At 41.6% G+C, this 27121-nt stretch overlaps 1 protein-coding gene across 1 annotated transcript in view; it reads left to right on the forward strand.

Moving 5' to 3' along the window:
- Positions 1–27121, forward strand: part of dscamb (Down syndrome cell adhesion molecule b) — a 390833-nt gene that overhangs the window by 323718 nt on the left and 39994 nt on the right. The window contains exons 16-23 of the mRNA XM_060905739.1: positions 2362–2602; positions 5954–6100; positions 14036–14191; positions 14410–14543; positions 20586–20739; positions 24345–24462; positions 25263–25426; positions 26917–27015. Of these exons, the coding sequence (XP_060761722.1) occupies positions 2362–2602; positions 5954–6100; positions 14036–14191; positions 14410–14543; positions 20586–20739; positions 24345–24462; positions 25263–25426; positions 26917–27015 (1213 nt within the window). The remainder of the gene's footprint in view (positions 1–2361; positions 2603–5953; positions 6101–14035; positions 14192–14409; positions 14544–20585; positions 20740–24344; positions 24463–25262; positions 25427–26916; positions 27016–27121) is intronic.

Consider the following 27121-nt stretch of genomic DNA (forward strand, 5'->3'; position numbering starts at 1 on the left):
GGCCACCAGGGGGATGACTCAAATGCAGAGGCGTGAGGCGGAAGTAGAAAAGTATCAAAAAGTTTATTTACAATATATAAAGTCCAAAAGAAATCCAAAACGCTTAGAAGATGAAGGGAAAAATAAGAAATATACAAAGTACAAAAGTCAAAACAAAAGCCAAAAAACCAGAAAAGAAAAGGCAAAATACCAACGCTCAGAAGATCCAAAAAACAGTAAATACTAGGTCCAAAAAGTCCATAAAGAAAAGCAAAGTGCAAAACCAAAAAGACAAAGGCAAGGAACACGGTACAGAGGAAACTGGAGCTAAACATAACAGCACAAAGACTCCGTGACAAGAGGGCTGAACTCAGGGGTATAAATACACAAACTAATTAAGGACAGGGCGGGGCAGGAAACAGGCAATAAGACAAAAACAAAACACAGACACAGTGGTGACCTCTAGAGGCCAAAACAAACATGACCAGAAAAGGAAATAACAGCGGCCTCTAGAGGCCAAAACAGTCCCAGTCCTAACATGATATACAATTCCAGGAAAAAAAAAATGGGTGGCACGGTGGTGTAAGTGGTTAGCACGGTCCCTTCACAGCAAGAAGGTTCTGGGTTCAAGCCCAGTGACCGGCGGGGGCCTTTCTGTGTGGAGTTTGCATGTTCTCCCTGTGTCTGTGTGGGTTTCCTTGGGGTTTCGCTCCGGTTTCCCCCACGGTTCAAAGACATGCGGTTAGGTTAACATGGGACAGCCTTAGGCTGAGTTGCCCTTGAGCAACTCTCTCAACTGCTCACCAGGCGCTGTTAGCATGGCTGCCCACTACTCAGGGTATGTGTGTGTGCTCATTGTGCATGTGTGTGTTCACTGCTTCAGATGGGTTAAAGGCCAAGAGGAATTTCACAAGTGTGTGATGAATAAAGTTGTTCTTTCTTTCTTTCTTTCTTTCTTTCAGTTGTTCAACAGTTCGGGGTCTCCTTTGTCATATTTTGCGCTTCATGATGCGCCAAATGTTTTAAATGGGAGACAAGTTTGGACTGCAGGCAGGCCAGTTGAGCACCCGGACTCTTACAATGGAGCGATGCATTTTTAATATGTGCTGAAAACAGTTTGCATTGTCTTGCTGAAAGAAGGAAGGTCTTCCCTAAAAAAGATTTTGTCTGGATGGCAGCATATTGCTCTGAAATGTGTATATATCATTCAGCATTAATGATGCCTTCCCAGATATACAAGCTACCCATGTCATGTGCACTAATGCACCCTCATACCATCACAAATGCCAGCTTTTGAACTGTGCACTGATAACAAGCCGGATGGTCCCTCTCCTCTTTAGCCTGGAGGATGCGGTGTCCATGATTTCTAAAAATAACTTCTACTTTTGATTTATCAGACCTCGGGACAATTTTCTACTTCGCCTCAGTCCATCGTAAAAGAGCTCAGGCCCAGAGAAGGTGGCTGTGTTTCTGGATATTGTTTATATCTCGTTTTAACTTGCATTTGTGGATGCAGTAATGAACTGTTTTCACAGATGATGGTTTTCTGAAGTGTTCCTGATTCCATACAGTGATTTCCACTACAGACACGTGTCTGCTTTTAATGCAGTGTCGCCTGAGGGCCTGAAGATCACCAGCATCCAATGTCAGTTTTCAGCCTTGTCTCTTGCATAGAGAGATTTCTCCAGATTTTCTGAATCTTTTAATGATATTATGTACCATAGATGATGTGATCCCCAAATTCTTTGCAATTTTACCTTGAGGAGCGTTATTCTTAAACTGTTGCACTGTTTGCCCACACAGTCTTTCACAGAGCAGTGAACCCCTCCCCATCTTTACTTCTGAGAGACTCCACTTCTCTGGGATGCTCTTTTTATACACAATCATGTTACTGACCTGTTGCTAATTAACCAAATTAGTTTTTTTAGCATGACACAACTTTTTCAGTATTTTGTTACCTCGTCCTAACTTTTCTGAAATGTGTTGCCGACATCAAATTTAAAATGAGCATATATTTTACAAAAATTTTTTTTCTCAGTTTCAACATTTGAAATGTTGTCTTTGTACTATTTTCAATGAAATACAGGGTTTCCAAGATTTGCAAATCTTCACATTCTGTTTTTATTTATGTTTTACCCAGTGTCCCAACTTTTTTGGAATTGGGGTTGTAGATAATGTTTGGTCACTGCTATATCATAAACATCAACCGACTTTACTAGACATAAAATTCTACGCATTCCTATGTCTGACACATTCATATGTTCCACCATTACATTCAGAACCGTAATTTAGACATAGGTTCCAACCTTCTTACTATTTATAATGAATGCACCAACATTCTGTTCAGCTTAAACTGTCCAATTTCCATGGAAACTTTTTTAGGCCCCCCACAAGCACCTTCAGAATGGTTTGATCCGGAGCTATCAGGTGTGCTATAGGGAATATGGCACGGGCGGAAGTCCCCAGTACAACACCATCAATCTGGACACAACGGGTGATACCGAGACCATCACCCTGGACAACCTGAAGAAGTACACACAGTATGAGGTGCGCGTCCAGGCTGCCAATCGTGCAGGAATGGGGCCCACATCTGAGGAAGCCATCATCACCACACTGGAAGACGGTCAGTCTGACCATATCACCTGAATATCACAATGAGTCGTGTAGATTTAACTTCATTACAAATGTCAAGAAGGATGAGAATAACATTAACTCTGAGAGTAGAAGCTATGATTTATGTCATTTTGTAGGTTTATAATAGTACTGTAATATACAGTACATTATTCAGACTTAATTTCGCACAGTTTCACATGTCATGTTGCCATATATTTCCTGTATTAAGTCAGTTACAGTATGTATTTATTTGCCTAAGAGGTAATTTCAAAACAATAGCTAATAGACAGATTTATTTCAGCTTTTATTTACTATATCAGATTTTCAATGGGTCAGCTATTTCCAGATACTTTGTTAGCTCATCAGGCCGTCATCGGTCCGTCATCCGTCGTGTGTTGTCATCGTCTGTCCACAATTTACAAAAATCGCTACTCCTCCTACAGGATTGATCAGATTTTGATCTAACTCACATACAGTGTTCCCCAGGCGGGTGTGCATAAAAGTTGTCAAGATGGTGGCGCCACCTGTCATATTTACGATTTTATAGGCGTCTGAAATTTTTGGGTGACTCGTCACATTAAAGGAGAACTGAAATCATTTTTAAACTTGCTTTATTTCTTAATTAACGTGTTATTCAATTACGTTTTCGGTTTTAGTAACCTTATATCGTGACTCGTATTGGCAACTAATTGCAATTAAATATTATACTTATCGGCCTAGGCGGCATGGTGGTGTAGTGGTTAGCGCTGTCGCCTCACAGCAAGAAGGTCCGGGTTCGAGCCCCATGGCCGGCGAGGGCCTTTCTGTGCGGAGTTTGCATGTTCTCCCCGTGTCAGCGTGGGTTTCCTCCGGGTGCTCCGGTTTCCCCCACAGTCCAAAGACATGCAGGTTACTGTAGGTTAACTGGTGACTCTAAATTGACCGTAGGTGTGAATGTGAGTGTGAATGGTTGTCTGAGTCTATGTGTCAGCCCTGTGATGACCTAGCGACTTGTCCAGGGTGTACCCCGCCTTTCGCCCATAGTCAGCTGGGATAGGCTCCAGCTTGCCTGCGACCCTGTAGAACAGGATAAAGCGGCTAGAGATAATGAGATGAGACTTATCGGCCTATTCGGTTTTTAGCCATGTTGAATTTAGTTCGTTTGGTCCACAGCAGATGTCACTTATTGGCACAAACTTCACGAGACTTGTGCAAGACTTTGAAACGTGAAGTGTCAGTGCCGCCATTTTGAAAACTGTTTTCCAAACAAAATATTGCACAAAAACGAGTTTAAATGACGATTACTGCCTACTTTTTTCAAACTTTCCTGATTGCTATCAAAACAAACAAAACTTCCGGCTTGATTAAATCAGCATTCGAAAGAGGCCGCGCGCGTCTTTTGACAACATTGGCAGATGTTGGTCACTTTGATTTCCGCTGTACATTTTACTTCTCTCCTACGATGTCTTGCACAGGTCTCGACGAATCTCGTTTATGGCCATTGCTTTGACATATGGACTGATGTATTACATAGCATATTTCAAACACTCATAACTTGCTGTAGCAGTGACAAAATAGCGATCAAACATGCATTCCTATATTTAATAAAATGAGAAATAGAATTTTGATAATAAAAAATTTGCCTTCAGTTCTCCTTTAAACACTACTGTTTGTAAACTGCTGGGATGCTTTCACTGAAACTCACCCAGAAGACTCTAAAGACATACACTATATTGCCAAAAGTATTTGCTCACCCATCCAAATTATTGGAATCAGGTGTTCCAATCACTTCCATGGCCAGAGGTGTATAAAATCAAGCACCTAGGCATGCAGACTGTTTTTACAGTTTGGAGCTGGCCCCTTCCTCTTCCAACGTGACTGTGCACAAAGCAAGGTCCATAACGACATGGATGACAGAGTCTGGTGTGGATGAACTTGACTGGCCTGCACAGAGTCCTGACCTCAACCCGATAGAACACCTTTGGGATGAATTAGAGCAGAGACTGAGAGCCAGGCCTTCTCGTCCAACATCAGTGTGTGACCTCACAAATGTGCTTCTGGAAGAATGGTCAAAAATTCCCATAAACACACTCCTAAACCTTGTGGACAGCCTTCCCAGAAGAGTTGAAGCTGTTCTAGCTGCAAAGGGTGGACTGACGTCATATTGAACCCTATGGATTAGGAATGGGATGTCAATTAAGCTCATATGTGAGTCAAGGCAGGTGAGCAAATACTTTTGGCAATATAGTGTATTTCAACAAGAATTGTTCATCAGGTGGCGCCATCTGCCATAGATGCAGCTACACAGGGGTCATATGCAGTTTCACAAAAATCGCTACTCCTGCCACAGGATTGATCCGATTTCAAACTCACGTACAACAACAGTGGCCGGTATGAGCTACAGCCTCACTGAGGCTATTTTTTTATTGTTTGGTAGCATTGCTTTTAAATTGCTTAACTTAAAGCAAACCCTTGGGATAGTGTTCCACAAACATCTCACACTACTTTGTCAGAATTTTAGTTAATTCCTCCTGAATGGTTTAACTCTGTCACGGTTTTTGGGCCTCCTTGTTTGGTCAGGGCTTTGTTATGGCCAGTCCAATACTTTCACTTTCTTGTCTTTAAGCCTTTTTGTTACAAATTTGTAGGTATGCTTAGGGTCAATTTTCTGCTGGAAGACCCAGTTTGACCAAGTTTTGTTTTCTCGCTGGTGTCCTGACGTGTATTTCTAGACAGCCGTTCTAAAACACATCTACAGCATGATGCTAACCCCCACAAAACACCCTGTTCTTTGGATTAAAAATCTCACGCTTTTCTTTCCATATATTTTTCTTTCCATATATATTTTTGTTTCATCTGACCAGAGGACACTCCTCCATAAGGTTGGTGATCACCTGCAAATTTCAGTCTGGCTTTTTCATGTCAGTCCTGCACCAGGAATCTTCCAGGCTGTTTAAAGAGACAGTCAACTTGGTGCATGTAAACTTTTGACTTGTTGGAATTCTGATATAGTAAATTAAATCTGAATGAATAATTATCTATTCAATTGTTGTTGTTTTTTTTAAATTACCTCTAATATGAACTGCCTAATTGGTTTACTAAGAAAAGTATGTTAAGATGAATCATGTGGATTGTACCTATGTGGAAAAAGGTGTATATAAACTTTTGGCCTTAGCTGTATTTAGTTTAGGGAAACTTTGTAGTTTGCAGAACAATATACAGTAGAAAATATCTGCATTTCACCATACAAAGAGGTTCTAGGCTGCCGAACATATACGGTATTCTTACAATTGCACATAGTAATGCAGTTTTATTTCTAATAAATTTTCCAGTTAAATTTAAGGAGATTTCTAGAATGTGCTTCCTGTGTCCACTCTCATAGTTCCAAGCCGACCACCTGAAAACGTTGTGACCACAGCCACAACTCCAGAGACCATCTCTCTGTCCTGGGCTCCTCTCCCAAAAGAGGCACTGAATGGCATGCTTCTTGGCTACCGAGTCATTTACTGGGCCAACTTACCAGACGGAGGTGAGTCAGTCCTATACACGTATACGGTACAACTAGAAGGCCATGCAGTAGAGTCCATACCTCCACCCAGTGTTGTAGTCGAGTCATTAAACTTCGAGCCCAAGTCCAGTCTTGAGTCCCCAGTGTTCAAGTCCAAGTCAAGTCCAAGTCATTAAAGAAAATCTCAAGTTGAGTCTGAGTTGAGTCCACTACTGATCCCAGTCGAGTCCGACACAAGCCCCATTATCAACAGGGCAATGAACATAGCATGTCACTTCCTTCTCTGGGTGGAGTCTTGCCAAATGACGATTGAAGTTCGAGCTTGTCCCCATCATCTCCTCAATAGTTCTTCTACATATGGAACACATAGCAGTGCATTATTTTTTTTTCCCCACTGCACAAGAAATCTGTATAAGCAAAGCAGACAATCCTAGGAGCGTTCTCTCCAGGCATTTTAGCGCCATTAACGTTAGTTTGTTTCTGAACATAACGTATGAACAGGTGAATGTGCATTCTCTTGCACGAAATTAGTATAAAAATTAATGTAGATATAAATATCTTATGCCAAATTATTATGGCATGTTACAAAAATAAAGAAAAAAATCAGAGTCCTCGTCTCCAATTTATGAGTCTGAGTCCAAGTCATCAGTGCTCAAGTCCAAGTCAAGTTACAAGTCCTTAAAATTAGGGCACAAGTTGGACTCGAGTCTGAGTCCTGGACTTGAGTTCTACAAGCCTGCCTCTGCCAAGCCACATACAATGGTGCTTTAAAGTTTGTGAACCCTTTAGAATTTTCTATATTTCTGCATAAATGTGACCTAAAACAACATCAGATTTTCACACAAGTCCTAAAAGTAGATAAAGAGAACCCAGTTAAACAAATGAGATGAATATTATACTTGGTCATTTATTTATTGAGGAAAATGATCCAATATTACATATCTGTGAGTGGCAAAAGTATGTGAACCTCTAGGATTAGCAGTTCATTTGAAGGTGAAATTAGAGTCAGGTGTTTTCAATCAGTGGGATGACAATCAGGTGTGAGTGGGCACCCTGTTTTATTTAAAGAACAGGGATCTACCAAAGTCTGATCTTCACAACACGTTTGTGGAAGTAGATCATGGCACGAACAAAGGAGATTTCTGATGACCTCAGAAAAAGCGTTGTTGATGCTCATCAGGCTGTAAAAGGTTACAAAACCATCTCTAAAGAGTTTGGACTTCACCAATCCACAGTCAGACAGATTGTGTACAAATGGAGGAAATTCAAGACCATTGTTACCCTCCCCAGGAGTGGTCGACCAACAAAGATCACTCAAAGAGCAAGGCATGTAATAGTTGGCAAGGTCACAAAGGACCCCAGGGTAACTTCTAAGCAACTAAAGGCCTCTCTCACATTGGCTAATGTTAATGTTTATGAGTCCACCATCAGGAGAACACTGAACAATGGTGTGCAGGACTGATCAACAGTTACCGGAAACATTTACTTGCAGTTATTGCTGCACAAGGGGGTCACATCAGATACTGAAAGCAACCCTGCCATGCATACCATTGTTGTTCAGTGTTCTTCTGATGGTGGACTCATGAACATTAGCCAATGTGAGAGAGGCCTTCAGTTGCTTAAAAATTACCCTGGGGTCCTTTGTGACCTCACCAACTATTACACGCCTTGCTCTTGGAGTGATCTTTGTTGGTCGACCACTCCTGGGGAGGGTAACAATGGTCTTGAATTTCCTCCATTTGTACACAATCTGTCTGACTGTGGATTGATGGAGTCCAAACTCTTTAGAGATGGTTTTGTTTTAAAGATATTTTTGGGGGCTTTTTTCACCTTTATTGGCTAGGACAATGTAGAGACAGGAAATGAGCAGGAGAGAGAGACAGGGAGGGATCAGGAAATGACCTCGGGTCGGAATCGAACCCGGGTCCCCGGATTTATGGCGTGGCGCCTTATCCACCTGAGCCACGACGCCCCCTAGAGATGGTTTTGTAACCTTTTCCAACCTGATGAGCATCAACAACGCTTTTTCTGAGATCCTCAGAAATCTCCTTTGTTAGTGCCATGATACACTTCCACAAACATGTTGTGAAGATCGGACTTTGATAGATCCCTGTTCTTTAAATAAAACAGGGTGCCCACTCACACCTGATTGTCATCCCATTGATTGAAAACACCTGACTCTAATTTCACCTTCAAATGAACTGCTAATCCTAGAGGTTCACATACTTTTGCCACTCACAGATATGTAATATTGGATCATTTTCCTCAATAAATAAATGACCAAGTATAATATTTTTGTCTCATTTGTTTAACTGGGTTCTCTTTATCTACTTTTAGGACTTGTGTGAAAATCTGATGATGTTTTAGGTCATATTTATGCAGAAATATAGGAAATTCTAAAGAGTTCACAAACTTTCAAGCACCACTGTACATGTAGTTACTGTAGTACACGTGCATGTTGCTAAGCAAAATTTGTCAGACATCCCTCTCCACTGATGGACAGGGTAGTGGGACTACCATAGGGTCGCTACCATGATTTCGATGTTGGTTTATTCTCAGCCCAGCACTGTCACTGACATTGTAGTGTATGTGGTGCTGGTATGAATGTACCAGTCATGGCAGCTTATACAAACCTATGTTGTTGAGAACTTGTACAGACCCTAAGTAAAATTCTTGCATGCATACTTTGTGTAAATTGTCCTCTAGTTCGTGATTAGTCAGCTTTTAATGGTAAGATTAAAGATATTGGCTTGCAGACTGTTTTCAGTGAGATGTTTAAATCCCACAGCTTGCACTACTGTAGCTGACACACTCATACCAGGAGCTGCCATGTCCATATCCCTGCTGTGCTGAGAATGAACCACCAGCTAATTAATACCTGGTCAGTGGTGGTCCTATGGTGGTCCCCTTCCATTGATGGACAGGGTGGAGGGAGGGAAGTATAAACTAGATGCATCTTCTAGAGGTCATTATGTCTACATAGGACATTGTGAATAGATTCCAATCTTCTATGATGTTTCTGTCATCTGATGACACTATCACTCCATTTTCGAGTGTATATATCATGCCCTCAACTAGGACATGAAGAGTACTGTGAGAACATAAGCTGCTTTATGCTAAATAGCCTGATCTCCACTAAAGACTCTTGAATAGTAAGGTGGAGCTGGAGATGAGGAAGAAGGAGCTTCAGGAATAGCATTTTTCCCAAAATTAAGATATTTCATAATTCTATATGTTAGGCGTATTTTAGTAAATAGCAAATGAGCTGGGCGGCACGGTGGTATAGTGGTTAGCGCTGGCGCCTTAGAGCAAGAAGGTCTGGGTTCGAGCCCCGTGGCCGGCGAGGGCCTTTCTGTGCAGAGTTTGCATGTTCTCCCCGTATCCACGTGGGTTTCCTCCGGGTGCTCCGGTTTCCCCCACAGTCCAAAGACATGCAGGTTAGGTTAACTGGTGGCTCTAAATTGACCGTAGGTGTGAATGGTTGTCCGTGTCTATGTGTCAGCCCTGTGATGACCTGGCGACTTGTCCAGGGTGTACCCTGCCTTTCTCCCGTAGTCAGCTGGGATAGGCTCCAGCTTGCCTGTAGAACAGGATAAAGCAGCTAGAGATAATGAGATGAGTAAATGAGCCTGTAGTGAGTGTTGTTTAGTTTTATGGGTAGTTCTTCGGGAACGGAATTACATTCACAGCAAAATGTGGTAACTTTTTTTTTTAGTTGCAGTACTCAAGATAATGGTATTAAATAAAAAATTCACACTGTGTGGGGTACCTTTTGACCCTAAAAAGCATAGAAAAAGTAATAATAATAATAATAGTTTCAATTTATACAGCGCCTTTCTCACACCCAAGGTCACTTTGCAATTAGGGGAAAAAAGAGTCCACCAAAAAAAGGATCAGGATGTAATTCCAATGGCGTACCTACCACAGTCCCACCAAAAGGTGCACAAAGATAAATCCCACACCACCTGCACAGCCACCGCAAAGCTGCTGAGCAACATCGCTCGGAACACCGCACCATGGATGCACAAAGCAAGCACAGAAGCACCGCCACACAGAGCGCCGGTATGTCCCAAGCCACCTGCACAGCCAACGCGATGCCACCGGGCAACATCGCTCAGAACACCGCACCAAGCACAGAAGCACTGACGCACAGAACGCTGGGCAACCCTGATGTTAAAAGAGCAATGAGCTCACTGCAGTCCATAGTGAGGAGGACAGGCATCACCCACAAGGGACCAAGGCCTGAAGGAAACCGACACCCAAAACCAGGTCTGGAGCTACGCCACAACTGGCGGACAAAACATTCAAACAAAAAACAAACATCAAACTATACAAACACAAAAGACTAGAAAGGCGCTCGGAGAGCACAGACCTCCGACAAGAATCCTTTAAAAAAATACGGGATCCAGAAGGCGATCTGGATCACCGCCAAAATTTAATGGATTGTTACTTGTGCCCAGTCACACCTCTGGAAAAAATTTCAGAGCAGTCCGTTCATTACTTTTTCCGTAATGTTGCTAACAGACAAACCAACAAACAAACGCTACCGAAAACATAACCTCCTTGGCGGAGGTAAAAAACAAAAGGAGAAAAAAAGAAAAAGCTCCGGTGAGAAGCGGCAGCCAAAATGTGCACAGTGTACTCTGAACCGGAAACGGAAGTAGCTATGTTTAATTCTGAACGCAAAATCTTTTATGGGGAAAGAAAAGTCAGTAACGCAATTATGTCAGGAAAAAAAACTGAACTTTCATTCCTTAAAATTCAAACCAAGATTTCTCTGAAGTGATATTGCTATAATTGGGGTGATGATTTTTAAATATGGTTTTCAGTACATTTTGTCTTGGATTCCATACTCTAGCAATATCACTGAGCTGACAAGTTATGGCAGTCTTAACAATTTCATAATTTTGGCCTCTCTGCTGAAGAATTGCCCTTATGTACTAAAGAGACCATCAGAAGTGAAAAGTGGTTAAAATTAAAATGGCGTAAATTTTAATTGGTGGTGTAGTGGTTAGCACTGTCGCCTCACGGCAAGAACGTTCTGGGTTTGAACCTCACGGCTGATGGCGGCCTTTCTGTGTGGAGTTTGCATGTTCTCTGCGTGTCTGTGTGGGTTTCCTCCACAGTTCAAAGACATGATGATTAGGTAAAATACCCAGTCACTGGGTTTGTACAAGACAGTGCATACTTAGTGCCAGTCCCAAGCCCAGATTGATTTGAAAGCCCAGTGTGAGACTAGTGGGTAACCTTCTGAAAATAATTACTTCTAATTTACAGTCTAGACACTCCAGGCTAAAGCCTTAAAACATTGTAAATTTGACCTATGATGCAATACATTGTTAATTATTATAACAAGAAAGACAATCGGAAGGAAGGAAGAAAAATATTTTATACACTCATTTTTTCAAGCCTTCATTCAATCCAGTAGTAGAATCTTTTTGAAATCTGTATTTTATACATAAAAGTATACCTTTTAATTATCAAAAATCCAATTCAAAATAACCAGTTCAGCGTCTTCATTTCTGATCTACACCTGAAGGGGATGCTGTTGGTTTCCAGTAAGCTTGAAAACTTTATACAGGAAAAGCAGGAAACACTTGGTGGCTGTGTAAAGCTGTAGCAACCATTTTGCCTGCAAGGTTTGAATATCTGCATTCCCTTAAAGCGAGGAGTCATTCAGATGAACACAAAGTTCTTATTCATCACTTTTATCTCATGATGAAACCTTTCTTTGATAATGGGAGCGGTCTATTCCATTGTTGTGTGTGTTAGCAGAGAAGCGTCTCATCTCCGAGTAAAGTCTCCGAGTTGACATCTTGGAATGACTCTTATGTCATGATGTGAATGTATGGATAACGTTGACAAGAAATACATTTTAATTTTGGTGGCACGGTGGTGTAGTGGTTAGCGCTGTCGCCTCACAGCAAGAAGGTCCAGGTTCGAGCCCCGTGGCCGGTGAGGGCCTTTCTGTGTGGAGTTTGCATGTTCTCCCTCTGCCTGCGTGGGGGTGCTCCGGTTTCCCCCACAGTCCAAAGACATGCAGGTTAGGTTAACTGGTGACTCTAAATTGACCATGAGTGTGAATGGTTGTCAGTGTCTATGTGTCAGCCCTGTGATGACCTGGCGACTTGTCCAGGGTGTACCCCACCTCTTGCCCATAGTCAGCTGGGATAGACTCCAGCTTGCCCACGACCCTGCGCAGGATAAGCAGTTATGGATAATGGATAGAATGGACATTTTAATTTTTTCCAGCACTACTTGTTTAGGTCCTGTACACTTCCTTGCTTTATTACACTGTTAGCTGGTGAACTCAGGATCTGAAATGAACCAAATAACACTATGAAGGTGAAATTGCTTGAACTTGAAAATATAATTTACAAAAATCAAAAACTAATTGTTTGATTTCGTAATTATGTTATGAATGTACTTTTAGTTCATGAATCAGTCTCATTGACACCTTTATTTTACATTAATTGCCAGTGACAGTCCAGAAATTGATCATCATATACACTGTATAATAGTAACTCCAAGGTGCTATATATTTAAATAATATTGGCTGGCATTGAGTGGTATATCAGATATATTCCATTCAGTTAACATGATAGTGAATGAGTCAAAGACGAGTAGCTGAATGGAATATATCTGATACACCACGAAAAAGACAGCTATTATTATCATTATCTCTAGCCGCTTTATCCTGTTCTACAGGGTCGCAGGCAAGCTGGAGTCTATCCCAGCTGACTACGGGGGAAAGGCGGGGTACACCCTGGACAAGTCGCCAGGTCATCACAGGGCTGACACATAGACACAGACAACCATTCACACTCACATTCACACCTACAGTCAATTTAGAGTCACCAGTTAACCTAACCTGTATGTCTTTGGACTGTGGGGGAAACCGGAGCACCCGGAGGAAACCCACACGGACAGAACATGCAAACTCCGCACAGAAAGGCCCTCGCTGGCCACAGGGCTCGAACCCGGACCTTCTTGCTGTGTGGCGACAGCACTAGCCACTACACCACCGTGCCGCCGCAGCTATTATTATTATTATTATTATACACACTCTTTTCCAGTTTTTCGATGTCCGTTGGTATGTTTTTCTCTTGTAAACAGAGGGGAACCTTCAGGGCCTTCTAGGCCTTCAGAGAAGGCCCAAACACATCAGCATTTCAAATGTTATATTTAATTTCTCATTCTTTAATTGCTTTCATTCTTTCATAACTTCATTCTAATTATTCTCTTCTAATTTGGCCTCATTTTCTATCAAATTTGCTTCAGAAAGGAAAAGGTTACTGTCCTGAAAACATTCAAATAGAGTTATCCAATGAGATTTTTTTTTGTTTGTTTGTTGTCTCTAGGCTGAGAAGTGTTTAGAGCTGGCTCACTCATTGGTTAGGACTTCATTGCCAGGACAGAAGGCCATGGCAGTATATGTTTATGTAGGAAGTGATGGATGAATTAACCAATCAGTACAGAGTTTCCCAAAAGCAGCACAAAGATCATTGTTAAATGGTAGAGCGAGCAGGACAATGAACACTCTCTTTCCTAATTAAGCTGCTCTTAGCATTAAGAGGCTTTTGGGAAACCCACCACAGAGTTTGATTTATGGTGAGAGGGACCAAAAATTTATCGCCCTCGGGCTTCTTGAAGGCCAACGCTACTGTAGCTTACCCGTGAGTCGGCACCATCAGTGCAGCAGTGTAGTCACCTTCCAGCCGGGGTAGCGTTCATCAGTAGTGTTGGCGAATGCTAATAAAGTGGTCAAGCCAGGGCTATCGAGAGCAAGTAGCACAGGCTAATGACTAAGAAACTACGATTTCTGTCTCCAGACTCTTCTTGCATGCTCGCTACAGTATTTTTCACTCAGACTTAAGTATTCATTTCCCTGTGTAATTTACTTAGTTACTTTGAATGAGCATTGAAGTGTGTGTGTTTATTTCCATCTTTTCTTAGAGCTGGGTGAGATCAAGAACATCACTACAACAAAACCCTCTCTGGAGCTTGAAGGGTTGGAGAAATACACCAACTACAGCATCCAAGTGCTGGCCTTCACGCGGGCTGGAGACGGCGTTCGCAGCGAGCAAATATACACAAGGACCAAAGAGGACGGTGAGACATCTCATCTAGTTTTATTTCTTGTGAACATACACACATGCATACACACTTATGAGCATGTTGTTCATAAGTTAATAAATTAACACACAATACAGAAGTTGACACATGTCCTCTTTTAATCTGTTTGGGATGAGCCGTTCAGTTTCCTGCATATTTGTGATGACAAGTTTTAAGAACTAAAAAGTCAAAATGTTGTCCTTGGATCCAAACAGTTCCAGGTCCCCCAGCTGGTGTGAAGGCTGCTGCTGCGTCTGCCTCAGTGGTGTTTGTCTCCTGGCTTCCTCCACTGAAGCTCAATGGAATCATCCGGAAGTACACAGTTTTCTGTTCCAACCCTTATCCTACGGTACGCAGCCAAAACACAACACTGTAGCACTTTCTTTATCATTATCCTCCGACATTTGGGTGCTATGCAGCTGTAAAACATAAAGCTCTGAAAAAATTTATAAGTTAATCCAGCGATCATTTTGCTGTTGATGTCACACTAAGAGTCAGAAGAGGAAACGTGGCCAAAAATGCAAATAATAATAATCAGTTCAATTTATATAGCGCTTTTCTCACACCCAAGATTGCTTTACAATTAGGGAAAAAATAAATGAGTCCACCAAAAGAGGATCAGGATGCAATTCCAATGGCGTACCAACCACAGTCCCACCAGGTGCACGAAGATAAATCCCACACCACCTGCACAGCCGCCACTACACTGCCAGGCAACATCGTTCGGAACACCGCGCCATGGATCCACAAAGCGAGCACAGAAGCACCACCACACAGAGTGCCGGTATGTCCCAAACCACCTGCACAGCCAACGCGATGCCACCGGGCAACTTCGCTCAGAACACTGCACCAAGCACAGAAGCGCCACCGCAAAGAGCGCTGGACAACCCTGATGTTAAAAGAGCAATGAGTTCACTGCAGTCCATAGTGAGGAGCACAGGAATCATCCACGGCGCACCAAGGCCTGAAGGAAACCTGCGCCAAAACTGGGTCCGGAGCTATGCCACAACTGGAGGACAAAACAGTCAAACCAAACAAACTAAGAAAAACAAAAGGAAAAAAGGAAGAAAAATAAAAAGCTCCAGTGAGAAGCGGTAGCCAAAACGTGCACGCCGTACTCTCAACCGGAAACGGAATAACGTCTTCTGTTAAAATTAAAACCATAAAGAATATTAAAGGTAGACTGCCTTTCAGATTTTTCAAGCATAGGTCTTAAAAAGAATTTTCCCTGACACCCAGTTATTTTTGTTTAGTGAACCGAAAGCTAGTGAATTTGCATCACAGACTTACAATTTTTTATTATTATTTTTTTACACAGAATATTTAATGAATTTATTTCCATGTGGCCCAAATTCTCTGCTATTTTTTCCTGCTTCACCATGACCCAGTTCAAGATACTACATCATGCATCACATGGTGGGCTTTCCCCGTTCACACAAGGCATTGTGGGATATAAATTTGAAACAGGAGAGGAAAATGGAGGATGCGAATGAAACGTGAAAGACCGACTATAGTAACAGAAAGTGAGAAGAAAAAAACGTTATGTTGCGAAGGAAACGAAACGCAGGACCAAACTAATAAATATCAGCAGTTAGCGAGCACCTCGGTGTGATCAGCTGTTCGTTTAGCAACAGAATGATGGAACTGTCAGTGCACGGTCAAAGGTAAACCTGTAGATGGCAGTAATGCAGCATTGTGGATGCCAGCTGCTGTAAAACCCAAAAGAAGAAGAAGGTAAACCTGCGCATGCGCACACGGACTTCCTCTGTCTGCTTGACTGCGCAAAGCAAGCGATTTCTTGCACATTATTTGCTCAGGAATCCCCTCAAATTAAATAACTTCCCAGACACAGAATGGCCTGTTTCTTTTTAGACATTACAGAAATAAACATCTATCACGATGACCGAATTTCAGAGGGAACTAAATTTCACCGATTTTATGAAATCGAAAGGCTGTCTAGTTTTAATGATGATAATACTATGTGCACTTAAAAGATCAGTTGTTTTTTTTTAATTGAACATTTAACTTGTCAGCTCCAGTGAAGAAACAGACCATAATACCAGGTGTGTTTCAAAATATACTCCGTTAACTCTCACTGAAGAAAGCATTTATCTTTACCATACTTCTACCTGCATTACCTCTGTTTAATATTTAAGGGAAGTTTTAAGATATGTGCAAAAACTACACGTATGAGAAGACAGTAAGATTCATTTTCCACAGGGAGTGAAATAAAGGGAGTAAAATGGCTACAAGTGATTTTGTTTTTCACCTTCTTTTAGCCAAATTCATGAGATTAATTTAAGTCATCCATGTTATGCTTTTTTTGGGTGGTTTTGTCATGATCGCGCACTGGGAATCAACATTTCTGGAACATCGCCTTAAGCAAGACTTACGAGCTGAAGCATTTTTGAAAACTTTTTTCAGTTCTTGTTTTTTCTTTAGAATGAGAGACACAATGTATTGTTATTTACTGAAGTTTTTTTTTTCATGAGAGATGAAAGAGTGGAAATATCAAATCATCTATCACCTTTTATACATTTTATATTTAAGTTATTCCACGAAATCAAGTCGTACACGAGCTGATAGCCAACGAGGCGTGTAGCACCGAGTCAGCTATAAGCCGTGGACGATGAGATTGAGTGGAATAACTGTTTTATTCTATTTCACATTCACTGGATTTTGAGAAACAGAGCATTTTTATTTTTTGCGAATTCGATAAATAAAAACTTTGTACCTATGTGTCAGCCCTGCGATGACCTGGCGACTTGTCCAGGGTGTACCCCGCCTTTCGCCCGTAGTCAGCTGGGATAGGCTCCAGCTTGCCTGCGACCCTGTAGAACAGGATAAAGCGGCTACAGATAATGAGATGAGATGAAAAACTTTGTACAAAATGTCCAACAAAATAATTTCCGCTTAGAATGTAAACAAACCAATGCTATAATAATAATTCTTGGGGGGAAAAAAAGATATGTTCTTACCATCAAATACTTTCATTCCATTTTTTTGGGGGGGGGGCTTTCTTCTTCATCTTTAGGGTTTTTTCGCAGTTGGCAAACCAACTTAAAGGTGCATTATGACCACCGACTGGGCTGGAGTGTGGAACAGGAGATACTGGGGGGAAAAACAAAAAAACTATATTCTTTTAGCTATTTCTGATTCTTTTAAATACCTGACAATTTTGGGGGTTTTGTTTTCGAGTAGAGTTTTTATTTCCTCCTCAGTTGATTCAGCAACACAGTCTCTGCCATTCTGTTTTTCTCTAATCATGGTATATGAGCTGATATCCTAGTAGTAGAGTAGCCAATCAGAGTGCATGGTTGCTCATATCCAGTGAATGTGGATAGAATCTCATCTCATCTCATTATCTCTAGCCACTTTATCCTGTTCTACAGGGTCGCAGGCAAGCTGGAGCCTATCCCAGCTGACTACGGGTGAAAGGCGGGGTACACCCTGGACAAGTCGCCAGGTCATCACAGGGCTGACACACAGACAACCACTCACACTCACATTCACACCTACGGTCAATTTAGAGTCACCAGTTAACCTAACCTGCATGTCTTTGGACTGTGGGGGAAACCGGAGCACCCGGAGGAAACCCACGCGGACACGGGGAGAACATGCAAACTCCGCACAGAAAGGCCCTCGCCGGCCACGGGGCTCGAACCCGGACCTTCTTGCTGTGAGGTGACAGCGCTAACCACTACACCACTGTGCTGCCCCAGGAGTAGCATCATCGGAGTGAAATATCAGGAAATATGTCGCTCAGATCCATGATGTATTTTGTATGAAAAATGCAAGTTTTTCTACACGAGAAGATAAACTTCATATCTTCAAGCCAACGTGTGATTTTCTTTTTATTATATAGACACATTCACAGGCAGCACGGTGGTGTAGTGGTTAGCGCTGTGGCCTCACAGCAAGAAGGTCCGGGTTCGAGCCCCGTGGCCGGCGAGGGCCTTTCTGTGCGGAGTTTGCATGTTCTCCCCGTGTCCGCGTGGGTTTCCTCCGGGTGCTCCGGTTTCCCCCACAGTCCAAAGACATGCAGGTTAGGTTAACTGGTGACTCTAAATTGACTGTAGGTGTGAGTGTGAATGGTTGTCTGTGTCTATGCGTCAGCCCTGTGATGACCTGGCGACTTGTCCAGGGTGTACCCCGCCTTTCGCCCGTAGTCAGCTGGGATAGGCTCCAGCTTGCCTGCGACCCTGTAGAACAGGATAAAGCGGCTACAGATAATGAGATGAGATGAGACACATTCACAAACAAAATGTACCCAAATTTATCAAAACAAAAATATGTTACTCAGTGTCCCGGATGCAGTTTGTATGAAAAATATGAGTGGTGCATTTCCCAGTAAAACACTCGTGTCTATATAATACGTAAGTAGTTTTATTTACAGAAGTGTGGTTATAAAATTAAGAGTAACATTCAGTTGATGTCTATTTCATTATGTTTTGTGAGGTATTCTTTCAGTGTGTTTGGTTATTTCTTAATGTTTTTTGCTTCTTTTTCTCATAGTTACAGTGCTCAGCGTAAATGAGTGCACCCCCTTTTGAAAAGTAACATTTTAAACAATATCTCAATGAACACAAACAATTTCCAAAATGCTGACAAGACAAAGTTTAAGATAACATCTGTTTAACTTATAACGGGAAAGTAAGGTTAATAATATAACTTGGATTACACATTTTTTCAGTTTTACTCAAATTAGGGTGGTGCAAAAATGAGTACACCCCACAACAAAAACTACTACATCTAGTACTTTGTATGGCCTCCATGATTTTTAATGACAGCACCAAGTCTTCTAGGCATGGAATGAACAAGTTGGTGACATTTTGCAACAGCAATCTTTTTCCGTTCTTCAACAACGACCTCTTTTAGTGACTGGATGCTGGATGGAGAGTGATGCTCAACTTGTCTCTTCAGAATTCCCCATAGGTGTTCGATTGGGTTCAGATCAGGAGACGTACTTGGCCACTGAATCACTTTCACCCTGTTCTTCTTCAGAAATCCAACAGCGGCCTTAGATGTGTGTTTAGGATCATTGTCATGTTGGAAAAGTGCACGACGACCAAGGGCACAGAGTGATGGTAGCATCTTCTCTTTCAGTATAGAGCAATATGTCTGTGAATTTATGATGCCATCAATGAAATGCAGCTCCCCGACACCAGCAGCACTCATGCAGCCCCACATAAGGACACTGCCACCACCATGTTTCACTGTAGGCACCATGCATTTTTCTCTGTATTCCTCACCTTTGCGACGCCATGCAGTTTTGAAGCCATCAGTTCCAAAAACATTTATCTTGGTCTCATCACTCCAGAGTAGGGTCCCAGTAGTCTTCATCTTTGTCAGCATGGGCCCTGGCAAACTCTAGGCGGGCTTTTTTGCGCCTGGGCTTTAGGAGAGGCTTCTTTCGTGGACGGCATCCATGCATGCCATTCCTCTGCAGTGTACGCCGTATTGTGTCACGGGAAATAGTCACCCCAGTTTGGCTTTCTACTTCTTTAGATAACTGCAGTGAACTTGCATGCCGATTTTCTTCAACCCTTCTCATCAGAAGACGCTCCTGTCGAGGTGTTAACTCCCGTGGACGACCTGGACATCTCTGTGAGATGGTTGCAGTTCCATCTTTCTTAAATTTTTGTACCACTTTTGCTACAGTATTCTGACTGATAAGTAAAGCTTTGCTGATCTTCTTGTAGCCTTCATCTTTGTGGTGTAAAGAAATTATTTTCTTTGGGGAATTCTCTCCATCCAGCATCCAGTCACTAAAAGAGGTTATTGTTGAAGAATGGGAAAAGGTTGATGTTGCAAAATGTCGCCAACTTGTTCATTCCATGCCGAGAAGACTTGGTGCTGTCATTAAAAATCATGGAGGCCATACAAAGTACGAGATGTAGTGGTTTTTGTTGTGGGCTGTAGTCATTTTTGCACCACCCTAATTTGAGTAAAACTGAAAAATGTGTAATCTAAGTTATATTATTAACCTTACTTCTTTCACGTTATAAGTTAAACAGATGTTCTATTAAACTTTGTTTTGGAAATTGTTTGTGTTCATTGAGATATTGTTTAAAATGTTACCTTTCAAAGGGGGTGCACTCATTTACGCTCAGCACTGTATCTGCGCACCACAGGCTGCTTTTTCATATCCCCTGATTGAGGATTTGCCTTTTGTTCTCTCTAAAAACCAATATGGCTAATATTTATAGTGTACCTCTAACTTGTGACTGAAGCTTTGGAATTTGGTGATGAGTTTAAGAGTTCAAAGAACAAATAACTCATTTATGCTAATGTAAATGAAATTGCAAGACAAAACTGGATGATGGAGTATATAAACAAGCAAATAACCCTATTTGTGTGAATGTGCTGATTTTGTTCTTCCACGCTGCAGGTCATCAGTGAGTTTGAGGCTGCACCTGATGTGTATTTTCGTCGTGTTACCAACCTGAACCAGAACTGGCAGTACAGTATTTGGGTGGTGGCAGTGACTGCGGCTGGTCGAGGGAATGCGAGTGAGATCATCAGTGTGGAGCCACAAGCTAAAGGTACAGACAGAGGTGATTTCGCATTATAAAACTGAAGCTGACTGAGCTGAATTCACTACTACTGGGTATTCTTCGTTTGCAACCACGTGACCAAAACTGTTTGCGTCATTGACTGCCGCCATGTTGGAGGATATGCAATATACATGTATACGGTTGTGGTCAGAAGTTTACATACATTGACATGAATGTCATCTTGGATATGAATGTCATGGCAATATTTGGGCTTTCAGTAATTTCTTTGAACTGTTCTTTTTCTGTGGCAGAATGATTGTACAGCATACGTCTTTAATTTGAAAAAAAACACTAGAATTTGGTGCACAAGTTTTAATTTTCTTTGGGTTTTCTGAAATCAACACAGGGTCAAAATTATACATATAGCCCACATAATATTTGGGTAAAATGTCTCTTCGCAAGATTCACCTTGACCAAACACTTTTGTTTACCATGAACAAGCTTCTGGCAGAATTCTGGTTGGATATTTCACGACTCTTCATGGTAGAACTGGTAGAGTTCAATTAAATGTGTGGGTTTTTTTTTTTCTTGGCATGGATTCGACTTATAAGGACAGTCCATACTTTCAATGGGGTTGAAGTCAGAACTTGTTTTAAGCTTAATGTTAGCCTGCTTTATCCTCCACAACCAGCTCTGATACATGTTTGGGTTCATTGTCCTGTTGTAACTCCCAAGTCCCAAGTCGTGTTCAAGTTTCTGACGTTTTTTTCTGAAGAATTCTGAGGTAGCCCTCCTTCATTATTCCATCCACTTTGTGCAATGAACCAGTTCCACTGGCAGCAAAACAGCCCCAGAGCATGATGATCCTACCACCACCACCAGCTGGTACAGTGTCCCTCTGTACATGGTGGTCATTGTGGCCAAACAACTCAATCTTTGTCTCATCTGACCATACAGCTATCCTCCACAAGGCTTTTTCTTTGTCCGTGCGGTCAGCTTCAAACGTTAGTTAAGCTTGAAGGTGTCAGTTTTGGAGCAGGGGGTTATTTCTTGGATAGCAGTCTCTTAATCCATGGTGATGTAAAACTTATTGAACTGTAGACAGTGATCCATCAGCTTCCAGTTCATGGCAGGGCTGTGCCATGGTGGTTCCCAGGTTGTTCCTGACCATCCAAACCAATTTCCTTTCAGCTGAGAGTGACAGTTTGGGTTTTCTTGAAGCAAAGTGGCTTGGCAAAGTGCCTACACCTCACAGTAACTTGGATACAATTGTTTGAACTGATCTTGGGATTTGCAGTTGTTTAGAAATGGCTCCAAGAGACATTCCAGAGTTGTGTACATTTGCGATCCTCTTTCTCAGATCTGCACTGAGCTCCTTGGACTTTCCAATTTTACTGTGTGTTGGTCAATCCAATGAGTGCTGTAAACAAACCCTTTTTATGAAGGCACAGAGAAACTACCAGCTGTAGTCAATCATGATCACTAACAGGAAGTTATGAGACCTCGGCCTTGGCAAGATAAGAGACATTTTGGAAGTTTCAGCACCTCTGAATTAATAATCTAAACAAGCGTGTATATTTTTGACCCTGTATGTATAATTTTGACCCTGTGTTGATTTCAGAAAACCCAAAGAAAATTAAAACTTGTGCACCAAATTCTTGTGTTTTTTAATTAAAGATGAATGCTGTATAATCATTCTGCCACAGAAAAAGAACAGTTCAAAGAAATTACTGAAAGCCCAAATATTGCCATGACATTCATATCCAAGATGACATTCATGTCACTGTATGTAAACTTCTGACCGAAACTGTGTATAAAACTGTACCCAGATTATCCATGAATAATATAGCGTCTCTACAGAATATACAGTATGGAATAGTATATAAAGATAACCTTCTATGAATCATTCAATTATTTAACAATTAGGCACTGAAGGCAAGGTGAATATTCCTGTATAATAACCAAGATTAAGTTGAGGTTATTATTCAGTGAGCCTGAGGCAGATAATTGTTTTAGTACAAATACACAGTTGATTATTTAAAAAAAAATTAAATCCTATTTAAAAAATAATTTATTTCAAACTTCAAAAGCAGCATACAAATGTCATAAGAGACTCGTAGGCTTGTGGCATGCCAAGTCACATAAAAGACTTTGTTTTGAAATCGATAAAGTAAATCACAATTCCACGTTACCTTTGAATAGTTTAAGACCAAACTTCATAGCATATTTCGTACTTTTAGAAACATTTACTTTCACGATTTCTCATTCTTCCTCACTTACAGTGACAAAGTGATTGGCCGCCATTTTGCCGAGTCACTCGAGGTGTTTATCAATAAATAGTCCAAATCTCTCGACCAATCAGCATGCGATTTTCTATAATCACCTCTGTATTTATAGTAAATAAAGATAATACAGATTATTCTATCCACATTCACTGGATATGAGCAATCACGTGCTCCGATTGGTTACTCTGCTACTAGACTAGCAGCTCATATACCGTGAGTAAAGAAAAACAAAATGGCGGAGTGTGTTGCTGAACCAACCAAGGATGAAATAAAAACTCTACTCGAAAACAAGCCCCCCAAAATACAAAAAAAGCAGCAAAATATGGAATGAACGTATTTGATGGTAAGAATGTATCTTGATTTTTTCAAGAATTATTTTTCTAGCATTTTTCACAAATTGCTCCTGTCATTTTGCCGGTTTGTTTACATTCTTCATCTTGAAGCATTAAAACTTGTTGAATTTTTTTAGACTGGTTCAAAAGCTCAAAGAAGTTTGAAAATTACATAACTGAGATGTCCAAGGAAGAATTAAACAGATGTCTAAAGCTGTTCTATACCTCATCACAACAGCAAGATGGCACTTTCTACAAAAAAAAAACCAAAAACCCCAAAACATTAAAGTCAATTCATGCACCCGTTGACAGGTTTTTAAGAAGTCCGCCAAAGCGGAAATGATTTTGTCGGATGTTTTGTATGAAGTTTTTATTTAATGAATTTGCTAAAAATAAAAATGCTTCTCAAAATCCAGTGAATGTGGATAGAATAAAACAGTTATTCCGCTCAATAACTGGCTTATATATGGCTTATAGCCAACTCAGTGCTATGCACCTCGTCGGCTATCAGCTCATGTACAACTTGATTTCGTGGAATAACTGTTAAATACACAGTATAGAATAGAATTAGCAGGATTATATCAGACAGTAAAACATCGGTGGCCTTACAGTGTAGTGGTAGTGTAGCGTTCAGCAGGGGTAATGGTGGAGAAGAAGCTGGTTCTGGTACGAATGTTCCTGTAGCTCATCTCAGATGGAAGTAGGTTAAACAGTTTGGGAGTGGGATGGAAGGAATCCCTGATGTTTTATGCTCTACACAAACATCTCCTGTAGGAAAGATGGTCAATGGCTGGGAGTTGGGCACCAATGATGTGTTGGGTTATATATGTTCATACCAGTTAGTGGGTAGTTTTCAAGTTAAAAGCAACCAAATTTACATTTTTAAGTAGCTCATTTGTGACTTACTACATATAAAAATTTCTTTTGTGGAAAATCCTCATATATGAACCTGATTTGAGTGAATGTTAAGAAAGGCTTTCAACAGAAATTATAAATGTGAGAAGTAACCATGGCTTAATATGATTTGTTTTGTTAGCTCCTGCTCGTATTCTAACATTCAGTGGCACGGTGACCACGCCGTGGATGAGGGACATTGTCCTACCCTGCAGAGCTGTTGGAGACCTTCCTCCGACCATCAAGTGGCTGAAGGGAAAGTGAGTTTCATCTCATCTCATCTCATCTCATCTCATCTCATTATCTGTAGCCGCTTTATCCTGTTCTACAGGGTCGCAGGCAAGCTGGAGCCTATCCCAGCTGACTACGGGTGAAAGGCGGGGTACACCCTGGACAAGTCGCCAGGTCATCACAGGGCTGACACATAGACACAGACAACCATTCACACTCACATTCACACCTACGGTCAATTTTGAGTCACCAGTTAACCTAACCTGCATGTCTTTGGACTGTGGGGGAAACCGGAGCACCCGGAGGAAACCCACGCGGACACGGGGAGAACATGCAAACTCCGCACAGAAAGGCCCTCGCCGGCCATGGGGCTCGAACCCAGAACTTTCTTGCTGTGAGGTGACAGCACTAACCACTACACCACTGTGCCGCCCCGGAAAGTGAGTTTATTTTGAGATAAAATCTTGTTAGCACACACTGGCATACTTGCATACTGTGTAACTAGAAGCACACTCAGTAGAGTGCATACCTCCGCCAAGCCACATATTAGAATATCCTGGATCCACATACATATCCAGATTTGACTCAAAATCTAATCAATTGTTGCTTGGCCCATGGCTCACCTTTCCTCAAAATTTCATCAAACTCCGTTCACTACTTTGAGTTACGTTGGGAAAAGTCAAACAAACGGAGGCGAAAGCATAACCTCCTCCAACAAAGTTGGTGAAGTTAATAAAAAATAATAATTTTAATGTTATATATAATGCAAACAAGCCAGTTTAGTCACTCAAGTATGTGTCGCAGAAGCTTCTTTTGATTTTCCTTTCAGCAATGGGACACCTGCTCCTGTCTCTATCGATGGCCGCCGCAGTGTCCATGGCAACGGAAGCTTTGTGATCCGCACGGTGAAAGCTGAGGATTCTGGGTACTACAGCTGCATTGTCAGCAACAACTGGGGCTCGGATGAAATCACACTAAACCTACAGGTTCAAGGTGAGTCTGTGAATCAGCTCTACAGGATATTAAACAAAATCATACCACAGTCTGAACCATCCGGACTTTATAGGCATAAACAATCCCTTGTATGAAGCAAGGAGATACTGAAGAACTGTTAGGGACCATTTATCTAGTGTGACCCTCACACAGGAAGCAGTAGTGATTGAAACAGGATACATAGACTGCTGTTTATTTTCTCTGGTCTACCACTCTTGCCATTCATGAATATATGTATATGAAGGTACAAATAATTCATTTATTATCATTCATAATCTATTTTCCTGTTATTTATCTTTAATGCACACCCACTCAAAGCCACTCCCATTCCTATATATAGAATCAAGCACACTCTTTCTTCAGTCTGTGGTCTTCAATCTGAACACCTGTTAATATGATGTGAGGGGGATATAGCTATCGCTCTGTCTGTCCGTCTGTAAACATTTTAGTTTCCGGAGCATAACTCAAAAACGATTAGGAATTTTTTCACAAAACCTGACAGTTATGTTAAGTGCCTAGAGGAGTTGTGCATTTTGACATTTTGGGATTTCTGTGATTTTTAGCAGAGCTCCTGTGGAACCCCCTAGACATAGTGTGGATACATAAACCCATCGAGTTGTTTTCTGATGGTTTCGGTCCTGTGCATGCCTCCACCATACCAGTGTTAGTAATTGCCAGTCGTACACACCGCCTAGTGGCCAGTGTTAGTAATTGCCAGTCGTACACACCGCCTAGTGGCCAGTGTTAGTAATTGCCAGTCGTACACACCGCCTAGTGGCCAGTGTTAGTAATTGCCAGTCGTACACACCGCCTAGTGGCCAGTATTAGTAATTGCCAGTCGTACACACCGCCTAGTGGCCAGTGTTAGTAATTGCCAGTCGTACACACCGCCTAGTGGCCAGTATTAGTAATTGCCAGTCGTACACACCGCCTAGTGGCCAGTGTTAGTAATTGCCAGTCGTACACACCGCCTAGTGGCCAGTATTAGTAATTTCCAGTCGTACACACCGCCTAGTGGCCAGTATTAGTAATTGCCAGTCGTACACACCGCCTAGTGGCCAGTGTTAGTAATTGCCAGTCGTACACACCGCCTAGTGGCCAGTGTTAGTAATTGCCAGTCGTACACACTGCCTAGTGGCCAGTGTTAGTAATTGCCAGTCGTACACACCGCCTAGTGGCCAGTATTAGCTGATAAAGAAATAAAACAAAAGAGGCTAGCTATGATATAAGAAAATTATACAACCCAGAAACAGATGGGAGCTCCACTTTTAGGCAGTGCCTAAATCTATATATGATTTTTCTGTATTTCCATGGCAACCAACTTAGAAATTCAACTTCTGAAAGTTTGGAGTGGGGTTTCATGTGGGGGCCAGGGGGATATGTCATCTCCTGATGACTCTCTTGTTATTGTTGTTGTTGTTGTTTTTGTTAAAATATATACCAATATTAAATTAACACCTGAGACATAAAATATAATTTTGTCCTTGTAGTACCTCCGGACCAGCCACGTCTCACTGTAACTAAAACCACCACCACATCCATCACTCTGTCCTGGATTCCTGGAGACAACGGAGGAAGCTCGATCAGAGGTGAGACTCCTGTGCTTGCTGCTGTCATGACTGACCTTTAAAAATACTATCTCACACAAAACTATAAACACTTTCCTCATTTTAAGTAATTAATATGTACAGTGGG

Source organism: Neoarius graeffei, chromosome 23, assembly GCF_027579695.1.
Source record: "Neoarius graeffei isolate fNeoGra1 chromosome 23, fNeoGra1.pri, whole genome shotgun sequence".
Taxonomy (NCBI): Eukaryota; Metazoa; Chordata; class Actinopteri; order Siluriformes; family Ariidae; genus Neoarius; species Neoarius graeffei.